A 12,499-nucleotide genomic window follows, 5' to 3' on the forward strand; every position below is an offset into this window, starting at 1 on the left:
TCCTGAGTGTCTGAGGGAGGGCTGCTGTCCCGGGGACGGGGGTTTCTCTTGAGCCTGCCTTGTTCCTCATCACAAGCTCTCACCACAGTTAGAGGAGGCGGCGGGGGCAGGGGGTTGTAACTTCCCTCCTACCAATTCCCATATGCTTCTCATCCGTCCTGGAAAACATGGACCCACAGGGGACATCCCTGCATGTCAACAAACAGAAGAGCATTTGGAAACCCTACAAAAATCGGGTGGGGTGCGGGCAGGGTATCAAGCTGGGCTGGCAGCTGCGCCTCTTGGGAGCAGCTCTAGGCCCCAAAGGTGCCAATGGGGAACAGATTCTTCCACTAGCAGGCCAGGGCCTCCTCAGCCCCTGGAACTTGATTCGATCTCTGCTGTTTGCCTCACATGCGTGCCTGCCCCTCCCCCCAGTCAGACAGGGATACACACCAGGCCACACTTACTCGTTTTTCCTGACCAGGGGTCCCTTGAGCTTCGTCTCCAGCCCCCCAAAGAAGCCCTTGACATTCTCTGTCTTCGCCGACGTGTTCTTCAGCAGCCTCTCTGCAATGTCCTTCTTCTCTGCTAACCAGCTGTTGGCGGACTTCAAGTAGGAGTCGATGCTCCCCGAGGGCTTCTCCTTGGACTCGGAGGGAAGCAGGTGCGGTTTCCCTAGAGACAGAGAGGGAGTGAGAATCACACTGTGCAGCGGCTACGAGGGAGGGTGGAAAGGAGCTCCTGTTAGATGCTGGAGCCGCTCTGGTGTGGCAGGGAGACCTCCTTCCACAATGGCTGGGCATGGCAGCAGGAACAAAAGGCTCAGAGGCGCCCTGGAGAAGACGTGAGCCTGGGCACTTCCTCTCTCGGGGCGGTCACTAGGCACTGACTGCACAAGGGACCAGCCTGGTGCCGCAGGGGCTACAGGAGAAGCAGGCAAGGATCCAGCCCAGAAGGAGCACACAGTCTGGAGAGGAGAGCAATGTGCACATATATTGAGAGCCCAAGGCAAAGGCAGTAACTTGGCAGTGAGGCCCTGGGCTGGAGGACGAGGCGGGAAGAGTGATGGTAGAAAGAGGAGTGCAGACTCCAGACTGGCTTGAGGGCACCTGGGTGGGTCCTGAAGCCGCTGAGGGAGACAGCAGGAGGAGGGTGTTCTGGGAGAAGGAACAGGGTGAGTGGAGGCAACACGAGAAAGGGCCCTTTCTAAGGGCAGTATGTGGACCTTCAGGCCAGGACGCCCCCTGGATAGGCCAAGGCACTCCCTATAGGTCAAAGGGCCTCCTACAAACCAAAGTGCCCCCTATAGGTCAAGCCACCCCTTTATAGGTCAAGGCACCAGGCAAGATGTTCCCTACAGGTCAAAGTTGACCCCTTCAGACCAAGGAGTCCCTACAGGACAAAGTGTCCTCTACAGGTCAAAGGGCCCTCTACAGGTCAAGGCACTGAGTACCTCCTATTAACTGAAGCTGCTCTGTGTATAGGTCTGACTCAGAGAAGCAGCATCTAGCTGTTCTGAGAGAAGCAGGGGTTCCCATCTGATCCAAAGATGGCCACTGAGTGGCCCAGAACCAAGAGCCTGCCCAGTGGTGGTCTGGCTGAGCTCAGGCAGCCAGAGCAGCTGTGAGGAGGACTGAGAGGGTGGCTTTGGGCACAAGGAGGGGACAAAGCCAAGCTTTAGAAGACAGGGATGCGCCACAAGAGCGAACCTGTGGGTCATGAAGGGAGGGTGCCCCGACTTGGCTCTACTCCACATACAGGTGCCCAGCAACCCCCTCCTTCTGGTGGCCTGAATGAGATTCTGTTGTAGCAGCTTAAGACAGAGAGCCCTCGATCTCCAATGTAGCAGCAAGTTTAAATGGAATGAGCTAGGAGAGCTGTCAGAGCCTCAGCATAAGGTCTACACTCCCCACGAAGGCATCTCTAGCCCACACCTGGGAACCTAAGGTCCCAGGCTGCTCCTTCACCCTCCTTCAATAGCCAACCTTGTGTCATATTTGCTAAAACCTAAAACTGATGTCCTTTCATGTAGCAGTGTCTGCAATGAAATGTCCTGCTGAATATGTTCATTCCCTCACTCCCTACCAGAGGGTGGTTTCCTTCTACTGTGGGGGGCCCGTCACTCGACACCCCCCCCACCGCATAGACCACACCTCCGGCTTTGGGAATCTCACTCCTAGCTCATTCCCTCCCTAACATCAGCTTTCACTGTTTTCCGGAAGCCTGGCAGCTTTGCCTTTAATCAGGAAGAAACCTTCAATTGACGCCATGTTGGAAGTCAGCGAGTCCTGAGTTCCCAGGTGAGCCCTCCAAGTGAGCCATGTCCCCATGGCTTACCGATGTGATAGTAAGTGAAGCACATGGTCATGAGGTTCTTGGCGGGCCCGAAGTCATCCATCTGATGACACCTGAAATGAGAAGCAAGGGTGACTGGCCACATAATCATCCCACTTTTCTTACTGGAAATACATGAAACGAGACCAAAATACTTGGCTAATGTGCTAAATGAATAGCTTACTCCCCACATGCTACTTAGAGAGGCAACAGAAAACCCCCCCTGGCCCAATTAGGTCAGTTACCCACAGGTACACGGTGGGAACTGGGTCTGACTCCGGGCCTGACCTCTTCGTTTTCGAGCTGGAACAGCCAAGGCCAGGGAGCCCGACCCTACGTACAGCAACAAGCCAGGACTGGAAGCCGGGCACTGGGTCTCTGGGCAAAGCGGGCCCTCCAGTCCTGCTTCTTGGGAACTGGCAGTGACTCAGATGACACACTCCAGCCAATGGTTCTCAGACGGAAGCAGCATCAGAATCACCGAGAGGGCAGGGGAAGCTGTGGGATGCTGGGCCTCCAAAAGGCGTGTGGTTTATAGGTCTGGGGCGGGTCCCGAGAAAGCACATTTCTAACAAACTGGCTCGTGAAGCTGATGTTCTGAGGCTCCAGGCCCAGGGATGGTACGTGAGAACCACTGGGAATACAGAGGCCTCCCTATCCTATGTCACTTACTGAAAATCAAATTACGATGTGCCAGAACCTTTTATATCTAAAGAATGTTCTACAAATATAAAGAGTTATACTGACTATATTATATTATGCTTACTATATTAAACTTTATAAGATACACGGAGATCTATTCAACTTAGCAAACAATAAAGGGAGAAACTTCACAAGGAGGGCCGGTCTGCCACCAGGACTTTGCACGGTGACAGGTGCCGACGCTGCAGTGATGTCCCCTGAGGCAGTGGGAGTTAGAGAAGAAATGAAGAGGGATAAGCTCAATGCCATTGACAGTGCTGGCATTGAATAAATTACGCTGCAGTGACATATTACAATACTACACAGCCATTGCAAGTGCAGAACTGTAGGTAAATGTAATGCCGTTTTGAAAATTTGCTGATATGTGCATCATTATGAGAGGTTTTTATTGGGAGGTAGATCTAAAGTGAGAGAAAAGGGAGTGAAAGAGGATTTCCTTTTCTTTTTTTTTAAATAAATATTTTATTTATTTTTAGACAGAGGAGAAGGTAGGAAGTAAGAGAGGCAGGGAAACATCAGTGTGTGGTTGCCTCTTGTGCACCCCCTGCTGGGAACCTGGCCTGCAACCCAGGCATGTGTCCTGACTGGGAATTGAACCAGCAACCCTTCGGTTCTCGGGCCAGCGCTCAATCCACTGAGCCACACCAGGCTTGCTTTTTTAAGAAAAAAGAAAGGGCATGGCTTTCCTTTTTATCCCAGGCTTCTGTCTACCTTTGCATTCTATCCCCCTTTGCACTTTTCTTTCCAGTTTAGATTTTAACCTTGGACAAGCAACACTTAAAAAAAAAAAGTCAACCAGAATGATCCAGACAGTGGGTTTAGGCCATTTTTGTCAATCTTTTAACATAAAAATAATTTAATAAACTTAGAGAACTGAACTACTAATAAAATCACAACAGACTAAATAAGAGTATAAAAACTAAAGATACTAATCTTTTGCTAATTTAATATTATAAGTCATATTTTAAAAGTAATAAATATTTCAAAATATTATGAAGTTTTATATTATTTTGTTTGTAACCATATAAAAATACAATATAGATGCTCACAAAGTAATGAAAAGATTTTGTGTTTTGGCAGAGCTGAAACTTGAATTTAATTTTTCCCTCAATTTTATTTATTTAAGGAAAACTACAATGGACATTGAGAATTAAATAACTACGTGACCAGGTGAGACAGGCAAATGCACACAAACTACGGGTCCATGAAAATTTCTACAGAAGCAAATGTCTGGAAGTTGAAACGTCTTCAGCACCTGCCAGCATGTTGCACATGAGGCAACCTCGGGGCTGCTTTGCGTGAGCCCCCCAAGCACCCCCAGCTGAGGCGGGCACCCCCAGGTTCCCTGCGGCGGGACTGCATACTGCACGTGGGATGCTCTGAGCGAGTGCAGGAAACACGCTGATACGCAGTTCTTTTGGTCACTTTCCTGCAGGGCATGCACGCCCCATGTTCGTGGGGGGACAGGAGAGGCGACGCTGAAGCGCAGGGACGTTCAGATCTAAGGGAAGAGCTACATTTCTGTTGTGAGAAGGAAGGGAAGAACAAAATGGACACGGGGACACAGGGAGGTGGCCGTGGAATAAGCCACGGGACAAGGATCTGCTTTGAGGCCACACTGAGGTGATGGGGGTGAAGGGGAACATGAGTGATTGTCAGATCAGCCCCTTCCTTTCCTGTTCTGTCTACTGACTCATTAAAGCCACTGCTTGGCTTCCCCAGGCTTAAATGGGTCCCTTAGATCCATCATTTGCAGGACACATTATCACTCTGATGCAGACCTAGAGCCATGGGGCCTCAGGAGGAGAACCCCCTGAGTCCTGGGAGTGCCCCCTCAGCTCATGGAGGCGGAGGGGCCCTGCCCACCACCCCACACTGGCTGAATGCCTTCGTGACTAAAGGCTCCAGCAGCGCCAAATTCCTGCTTGGAGCAGGCTATGTCATCCAATCATATCATTAAGTGGGCAGTTACCGAGTGCGAAGCACTTCACAACAGGAAATCAAGAAAATTCCAGATCTCTGACGGAGGAGGGTAAGGCCAATGTGTGTAATCACAGCCTGTCCTGAGGACCTGAGTGGAGGAATTTACTCACATCCAGCTGCGGTCCTCTATTCTCTGCTGTCAGGTAAGGGTTCTCACTAACTCCCTCCCATGAAATGCTGGTCACGACTTCTCCTTGTAGCTGATGCTGGGTGTATCCCAGCAACTTCGAGCTGATGACTCATGGGGCTGTTACTCACAACTGGGTCATTATGGGGCAGGGCAGGGAGGGAAGCGCAACAGTGTTACTTACTCGAACAGGACCACTGCAAAAGACTGCACCAGGCGGTAGAAGGTCGCCTCTGAGACACACTTGGAATTGCAGCGCTGTCCGGGAAGAGGGCAGACACGTCACCGGGGCAGCCAGGTGGCAGAGGTACACAGCAGCTCAGAGAGGGTGCAGGCTTACCCCGCTGAGCACCCCCCAAGGTAGCTGGGATGAGAGCCCAGGACCACAACAGGTTTGCCCCTGGTTTGCCCCTGATCTATGCAAACCAGGACCCCAGCGCGCGACCGCAGCTCCCTGGGGCTCAGGTAGCTGTTTTCCTGTGTCTCCTCCTCAGGGGACTAAAAACTAGGAACTTCACACACGCACCTACACACGGAAAAGTGTACAGGGACGGGACCCTTAATGACAACACTGGCTATTTCCGGGCTGTAGACTTATGAGTAGTTTTTCTAATTTTGCTTACGAGCATTTCTAATTCTTTGAAGAATAAATTATTTGTGATAAAAAATACTTTAAAAACTAAGAACTTAGGCCACTTTACAGGGAAAGAACCTGTTGGATGTTTATAAAACGTAATTCTTTTTGGACTTACAGGCTGTCATTGTCTTGAATGTATCTCTAGAAAAACTGAATTTTGTGGGTTATTTAATAAAAACATCTCTGGCTGTAACCCACATGCTTGCCTCTGAGAACCTAACGGCTCTGGAATTCCGCGTGGAGGACGGGCCGGTTGGCTTCCGTACTCCTTTCCAGGGAGACGTCCAGGTGAGCCACTGCCCTCTTCCCACTGTTCTAAACAGGCCTGCTCAGAACACCTTGAGGTAAGAGTTACTTTTTTTTTCCCTGTTGGGTCATTTCCCTTGACTGTTTTCTTCTGATTGGAGGAATTACAAAGAAAGAGAGGATGCTACACACCACCAGCCCCCTTCCCATCACCTCTCCTTACCTGGGCGCTTACGAATCGAGCAAACCACTCCCGGCCTTTTCCATTTTCACTGCTGCAGTACTCCCCAAACTTGGCTTTCTCCTCCTGGTCCAAGTCCTCCCTGAAAAAAAAGGAGCAGAGGGAGAAAAAACAACTTTAAATCCTCTGAAATAAAAAAAGGTTAACAGTAGGGGAAGAGGAGAGAAAGGAACGAGTAAGCATCGCGCCCAGCCGAGTACAGCTGCCCGAGCCACATCCGCTCTTCTCACCCTCTGGGTAACCCCTGGAGGGAATGGCGTTATTTCTGCTGCGCAGGCTTGGAGGGTCCAGCGCAGCTGCGGAGGAAACGGGACTCCATCCAGACTTCCTGGCTCTAAAGCCCCTGTTCGTTCTCCCTTGTCCTCCTGCCTCCAGTTAGGTGGTCCAGGCACCAACAAGGGTGATATCCCCCTCCTCTGAGGACTTGGGTCTGTAGCGTAACTCACTAATCTTTGGTGCTAAAGCCAGCATGGACCCACCCACGGAACTGCAGAATGCCTCGGTCTCAGTAGGACACCTGTCCCGATGCCACCTCCCACCAGTCAGAGGGAGGGCATGGTGGCTGATTCCTTGAAGCTTTTGACAAGTCAGTCTGCTGACCTCTATCCAGTCTGTGCATGAGGGGCAGAGACTAGGGGACTGCAGGGAGTCCCCACCTCCAGGGTGGACAAAATGCTCACTGATCTCAAACCACCTCTGACCCCTCTTCATAGGGGGCCAACTCTCCACCCAAGTTTAATGACTACGAATACGAAGTAGGGGCTGAAGATCAATTGGCTCGTGTAATATTTCATTTATTGAAGGTTCTGTAGAAAAAACATCTTGGTCTCATTTATCCTCAAACACCAGATGAAATACAAGAATTTGCCAGCCATTTGCAGGGATTTTTGGAAAGCTCTTTAAAATGCATCCGATCCAGTTGTCCAGGTTCCATACTGCCGACAGGCTGCCGCAAACACAGAGCAGCCTTCCTGGAAAACTGACAAGCTTCTGGGCTTTATTCCCTTTTCATTAACTGGGTGTGCTCGGAGAAATATCCGTCAGTGTTAGTCAAACAAAATAAGTAGGAAGCCACATCTACTGCTGTCCCAGAATGCATTCAAAATCAAACAGAATGCATCTTTGGACAGTCAAACGGTTGGATTATCATTTGAAATTCTCCCTTTTCTAACTGCATGGAAAATGGAGGCGTGCCTCCAAAAGGCAGACGCCAGCTTGGCCAGTTATAAACAAGGGACCTAAATCATGACAGAAAAGAATGCATTCTTTGCAGAGAGTCAACAGGCAGAAATTCTTACTGCTTTAATGAAAATGGACAATTTGCCCTTCTTCCAGAGCTCCCCAGATTGTAATGTGTGCGAGTGGTCTAGCGGCCTTGTTAAAAGGCAGATTCAGACTCAGTGGGGCTGGGTGAAGCCCAAGACTCTGCCTTTCTAACAAGCTCCCAGTGATGCTGGTGCTTCAGGTCTACAGGAGACAGTCTGAGTAGTAAGACCTTTAGCCCCGAACACGCCACTCTGAATGATGCAGGACTACTGGTGAACCCCTGCCACTGTGAATTTGGGTTTGTTTGCCTCCCCTCACTGCTGGCTGAGCTATTAATACATGAGGGTGGACGAGCTAGAGGCCTGTCCACAGATTCCCCGTTCCTCTGTCTGCATTCTAACTCCCACTTCCGCTTCCTGCTGCTCCAATGGGCAACGCTGCTTACCTACCCCTTCAAGAACCGTGAAAGAAAGGCCAGGAAGAGGTGTGAGGAAGAGTCACCATCCTAGCAGCTGCTTAAGGCTCAGCTGCCCAGGAGCATCACAAGAAGCGTGGGGCACTGAAACCTCTTGCCTTCTATTGACTCTAAATTTAATGTCAGCTAATAGCTGCAGCCCCCTAGCCAAGCATGACTTGGACATGGAATGCCAGCAAGAAGCGAACCTGAAAGTGCTCACATCCTGGGAAAGCAGAGCTAGTGTCCTCTTGGATTCAGCAACAATGAGGAGAGAGTGACAGTGGTCACAGCATTGCGGGGAGGGGAGAAGGGGCGAAAATTCCCCAACTGTTTCTACCTGCAACCTGGGGTAGGGTTCTGAAGCACCAGGGAGGCCCATCACTGGCTGGTGAGGGGCTGGAAGCCCTGGCCCCAAGTGACGCTCTTCTCTGGGACAAAGCCAAGAGCAGAGGCCCTGGGGGCTTACCCTCCAGAGAAGATCTTCTCCACGTAGCTGCGCATAAACTCCCTGAGCTCCAGGGCCTCCTCGTCCTTGGCTGACTCCGTGCTCTGGTTGGAAGAGAAGGACTCGTTGGAGGAGGAGCGGTGGTACTGGTCCCAGGATGGGTGTGAGGGCGACTCGCCCATGTCGTTCTCGCTGTCTGCTGACTCTGTGGTCTCACTCTCTGACCCGCCGTCGCCCTGGGAGCTGTCCCCATCCTGCAGCTTTGGTGGCAGTGCCTCCACAGGTGAGGAGGTAGATGGCTCGGTCTCGAAGTCAATCAGTGAGCCCACAGGGACCTCCGGGGCCTCCATGGCTCAAGTGGGCTACCGCAGAGGGTACCAGGTGGGTAGGCCAGAGGACTGGATTCCCGGGAGGGTCAGTGGGAGCTGGTGACCAAGTGGGAGCCTGCCGAGCACATGTGAGTTGCTTGGAGACTCCTGGCCACCAGGAATGAGTCCTCTGGGGCAGCTCACAGGGCCCTAAGGCATCTAGGATGGAAACACACAAACATGATCAGCAGGAGGGCGGCTCTTGGTGTGCAGGAAATTCAGCACTGAGAACCCGGACTTGGCGAGTGAATTAGGTACCCAATTCCCTGTAAAGAGAGGAGGGAACCTCCTCTTCCAGCATGTGGGCCATCTCTACACTACTGTCACTTTCCTCCTGTGTGCTTTACTGCTAAATACCTGGTACGTACACAGTAGGCACTCCATAAGTATGTGTTGAATAAATGAACAAGTAAACGCCAATGATCAGGATTTCTTGTTTGACAGGTAGGTATTAGTATTTTCAAGAATCTCACTAAAGCATAACCCCTGGGGGGTGGGCCAGGCCTTAGCCACCCGTGTAGTAACCTGAGTGCCCAGCACAGAGTCTGGACTAAATAAGTGTTCCCCATGTTTGTTGAATGATGAACAGACCTAACCACGAACATGCTTTGGGGTCTGGAGAGTCGACAAGACAGGCTGCATGGCGGCAGAGCTGTGGATAGGACCTTCCCTTCTAAACAGGCCTCCAGACAGCCAGTTCTGGGGCCCACCCTTCCCAGCGATGAGCGGCAGACAGCAAAGCAGGAAGTACAAACCTCCGGCTGCCAAAGCTCCTCCAGGAAACAGCACAGCTGAACCAGGGCCACATACCTGTTCTCCCCCTTTTACAGACCCGAGAATGTAGGACAATATCTGACAGGCAGGTGGCTGCTGATATTGATGAACTAATGCATCTGCTGAGGATAATTCAATATCAAAACTGCATCTACTCTGTGTTAAGAGCTTAATATTCATAAATTGATTACAGGTTCCTCCAAATTCCCCAGCCCAGGATATTTGTAAATGCTCTGGGTCAGAAAGATGGAACTGCTGGCTCCTTGTCATCGGAGTGGCGGCCACCACCCTCAGTAGAGTCCTACAAAGCTTGCCTTGGTCCGAAAAAGAGATGTGTGAAAGAACTCTCTGGGCCAGGAGGGCAACAGGGGCTCTCAGGAGCTCAGACAGCAGCAGCCCACTCCACTCAGAGGGCTGGGGCAACGGAGTGGCAGGCTGGGGTCGGGCGGCCCCGGCTCCCCTCCCACTGGCCAAGTCGGTGAGTCACGGCCTCTGCTCTCTGGGCTGCGTCTGCCCCTCTAAGACAGTGAGGCTGCTCCGATCTCTGAGGCGCTCCTGGCGGCCACATTCCCAGGCTCTCCAAAGACCAGAAGGTCACACACACAATAACACACATGACATTAAAATGGACACTCACACACCAGGAAAATGTTTGTAGCCACTACGTTAGGAAAATTGAATCAATCAATTAATATGATAAATCGAGCCAAATCCAACTAAAAATAGATATACTAAAAAAAAATCCACATTCTAATAAATAAACAAGCTACTCAAATAGGTAAGGCACACAAGAGGAAACACCGTTATGAAATGCTTCAATAATTCCTCGACCCATACTAGTAACCACATATATAGATAGGTAAATTCAAATAATTAGGTACCATTTTATACTACTAAATTAGCAAAAATCGAAAAATTATCATCCAAATGCTGATGGGGTTATGATAAAATTAATATTCTCAAACAATTCTGGTAATAGGGATATATATTTTAGAAAGCAATTTCTATAATTCTTATTTTTCTCTCTCTGATCCAGAAGTTTAAATGGTTGGAGTTTATCCTAAGAAAATAATTCAAAATACTGAAAAACAGTTATTTGAAGAAAAATGCTCACTGCGACAGTATTCCTAATCCTGATAAATCTAAATATAGTAAAATGGCAGATAAATTCTAACGATTTGATGCAATAGTAACCAGTGCACATGCAATAAGGACACAATTAGAACACCACTGAATGTTCACTTCATAGTTAAGTAAACAAAATATTTCACAGTCAACAAATAATTACTTAACCCTACCACACACCACCCTCTGTTCCGGGTTCTGAGACTACTGAGTGAATGGGTTTTAACTTTACTATAATTACAATCATGTGTGAAAAGGGACCAGAAAAGAATGAACTGCGTTATAGGGTTGGCGCAGAGGCAATCTCCCCTTTTTAGTGTGTTCTTTACTACAACAATGCAGTCTGCAATAAATAAAAATTCAGAGGAAAAAGGGAACAAGTATCTTGCAACAGTTCAAGTGGTCGGAAGGGCTGTGTCCATTTACCAAAGCAAAACCCCCACACAGCACAGGACAAGTCAGATCAGACCTGACTGTCATGGCTATTTCTGGTCCAGCCTGAGGCTAGTGAGCAGCTCTCCCAGTGCCTCCCTGGCTAGAAAATTCTAGGAGCGTATGAGTCATTCTTTCCCAGAAGCCTCTTCTGTGGGCTCGGGAAGGAGGGGACAAAGTGAGACTGACAGGCACCAAGGGAGGGCCCAGTCCTGAGCACCATGATGGCACTTCAGCCTGCGAGCCCTGGGGTCCCATGCACCATGGTCATCTCACGTCACTGCCCCCAGGGCCCCAGCCCAGGCGTCTGGTGTCTCTAGGGAGAGAAGGCAGGGATGCCAAGCCTGTTCACAGAACTAACAGCAGGGTACAGGGGCTGCTTGTACTAACGGCCTTGAAGCCATCCCACCCTTTCCTCCAGGAAGGAAATGTATGTGATCACAGGCCTCTGTGCAGGACAGGGTGACGGTCACTCTGAGCATGCCAGGATCACGCACTTCAAATGACTACCTGTGCTGGGCCAGCCGGAGGGCACAGAGGAAGTGAGCCCAGCAGGGACTGACCTCACTGGCTGTGCTCAGGACCAGCCAGGTGCTGCTATGCAGAACCCTCAGGCCCAGTGGTATCAAACCTGAAGAGTTTTATGGAGAATGCTGAAACCTACTATGTGAAATCTTCCAGTTCTTCAACTTTGGCCCCTAATTTAAACTTACTTCACAAGACGTTGCGGGCCAAAGAAACCACATCTGTGAATTGCCCCCCCAATCCACTTGCTTGCTTTGCACACAAGGAGGCCCCCATACCCACTTTGGATCCAGATTCTGAGACTCAGGGCTTCAAACCATGGCGGAATCTCAGGAATTCCAGAGTGTGGATGTTAAAAATGCCTTTCTACAGACTGGAAGCAGAACAGACCTTCCCACACTTGCACTTCTACAGTTTATTTCCTAAACCTTATGGCACAAGTTCCTACCAACCAAATCAGGCTAAAATTCCAAGTCAACCTGTAACTTCCATTGGCTTTAAACATCTATTCAGTCAACAAATATTTATTGAGCAGCTGTGTGCATCGACTACTGCACAAGGAGCTGGGAACACAGTCATGAACAAGGCCGTGTGGAGCATCTGCTTGCGTGTGTCTGTGTGCTGGAGGGGTCGGGGAGAGAAAAAGACAGTTAATAAAATAAAAATGCAGAGACAGTCTCAAGGTGATGCCCTGAGAGTGCTGGGAGGGGAGGCTTCTTTGGATGGGGGGTCAGGGAGGCAGATACCTGAGCTAAGACGGAAGACCGGCCGGAAAGACTTGAGGGTCTGCTGAACAGAGGAGAGTGCTCTGGGCAGAGGGAAGAGCCTGCACAGGGGCCCTAGGCAGTGATGACT

General features: G+C 50.1%; 1 protein-coding gene across 3 annotated transcripts in view; it reads right to left on the reverse strand.

Moving 5' to 3' along the window:
- The window catches only part of KIAA0513 (KIAA0513 ortholog), a 44,718-nt gene that overhangs the window by 11,534 nt on the left and 20,685 nt on the right, over nucleotides 1–12,499 (reverse strand). For all 3 annotated transcript variants that reach the window (XM_037142405.2, XM_037142403.2, XM_037142404.2), the window contains 5 exons: nucleotides 8,442–8,947; nucleotides 6,235–6,334; nucleotides 5,313–5,386; nucleotides 2,320–2,390; nucleotides 450–657 (listed from right to left, as the gene is read on the reverse strand). In XM_037142405.2, the coding sequence (XP_036998300.1) occupies nucleotides 450–657; nucleotides 2,320–2,390; nucleotides 5,313–5,386; nucleotides 6,235–6,334; nucleotides 8,442–8,770 (782 nt within the window). In that variant the 5' untranslated portion in view covers nucleotides 8,771–8,947. The remainder of the gene's footprint in view (nucleotides 1–449; nucleotides 658–2,319; nucleotides 2,391–5,312; nucleotides 5,387–6,234; nucleotides 6,335–8,441; nucleotides 8,948–12,499) is intronic.

The sequence above is a fragment of the Artibeus jamaicensis genome, unplaced genomic scaffold (assembly GCF_021234435.1).
Source record: "Artibeus jamaicensis isolate MK-2021 breed Jamaican fruit bat unplaced genomic scaffold, CSHL_Jam_final contig_464, whole genome shotgun sequence".
In the NCBI taxonomy this organism is placed as follows: domain Eukaryota; kingdom Metazoa; phylum Chordata; class Mammalia; order Chiroptera; family Phyllostomidae; genus Artibeus; species Artibeus jamaicensis.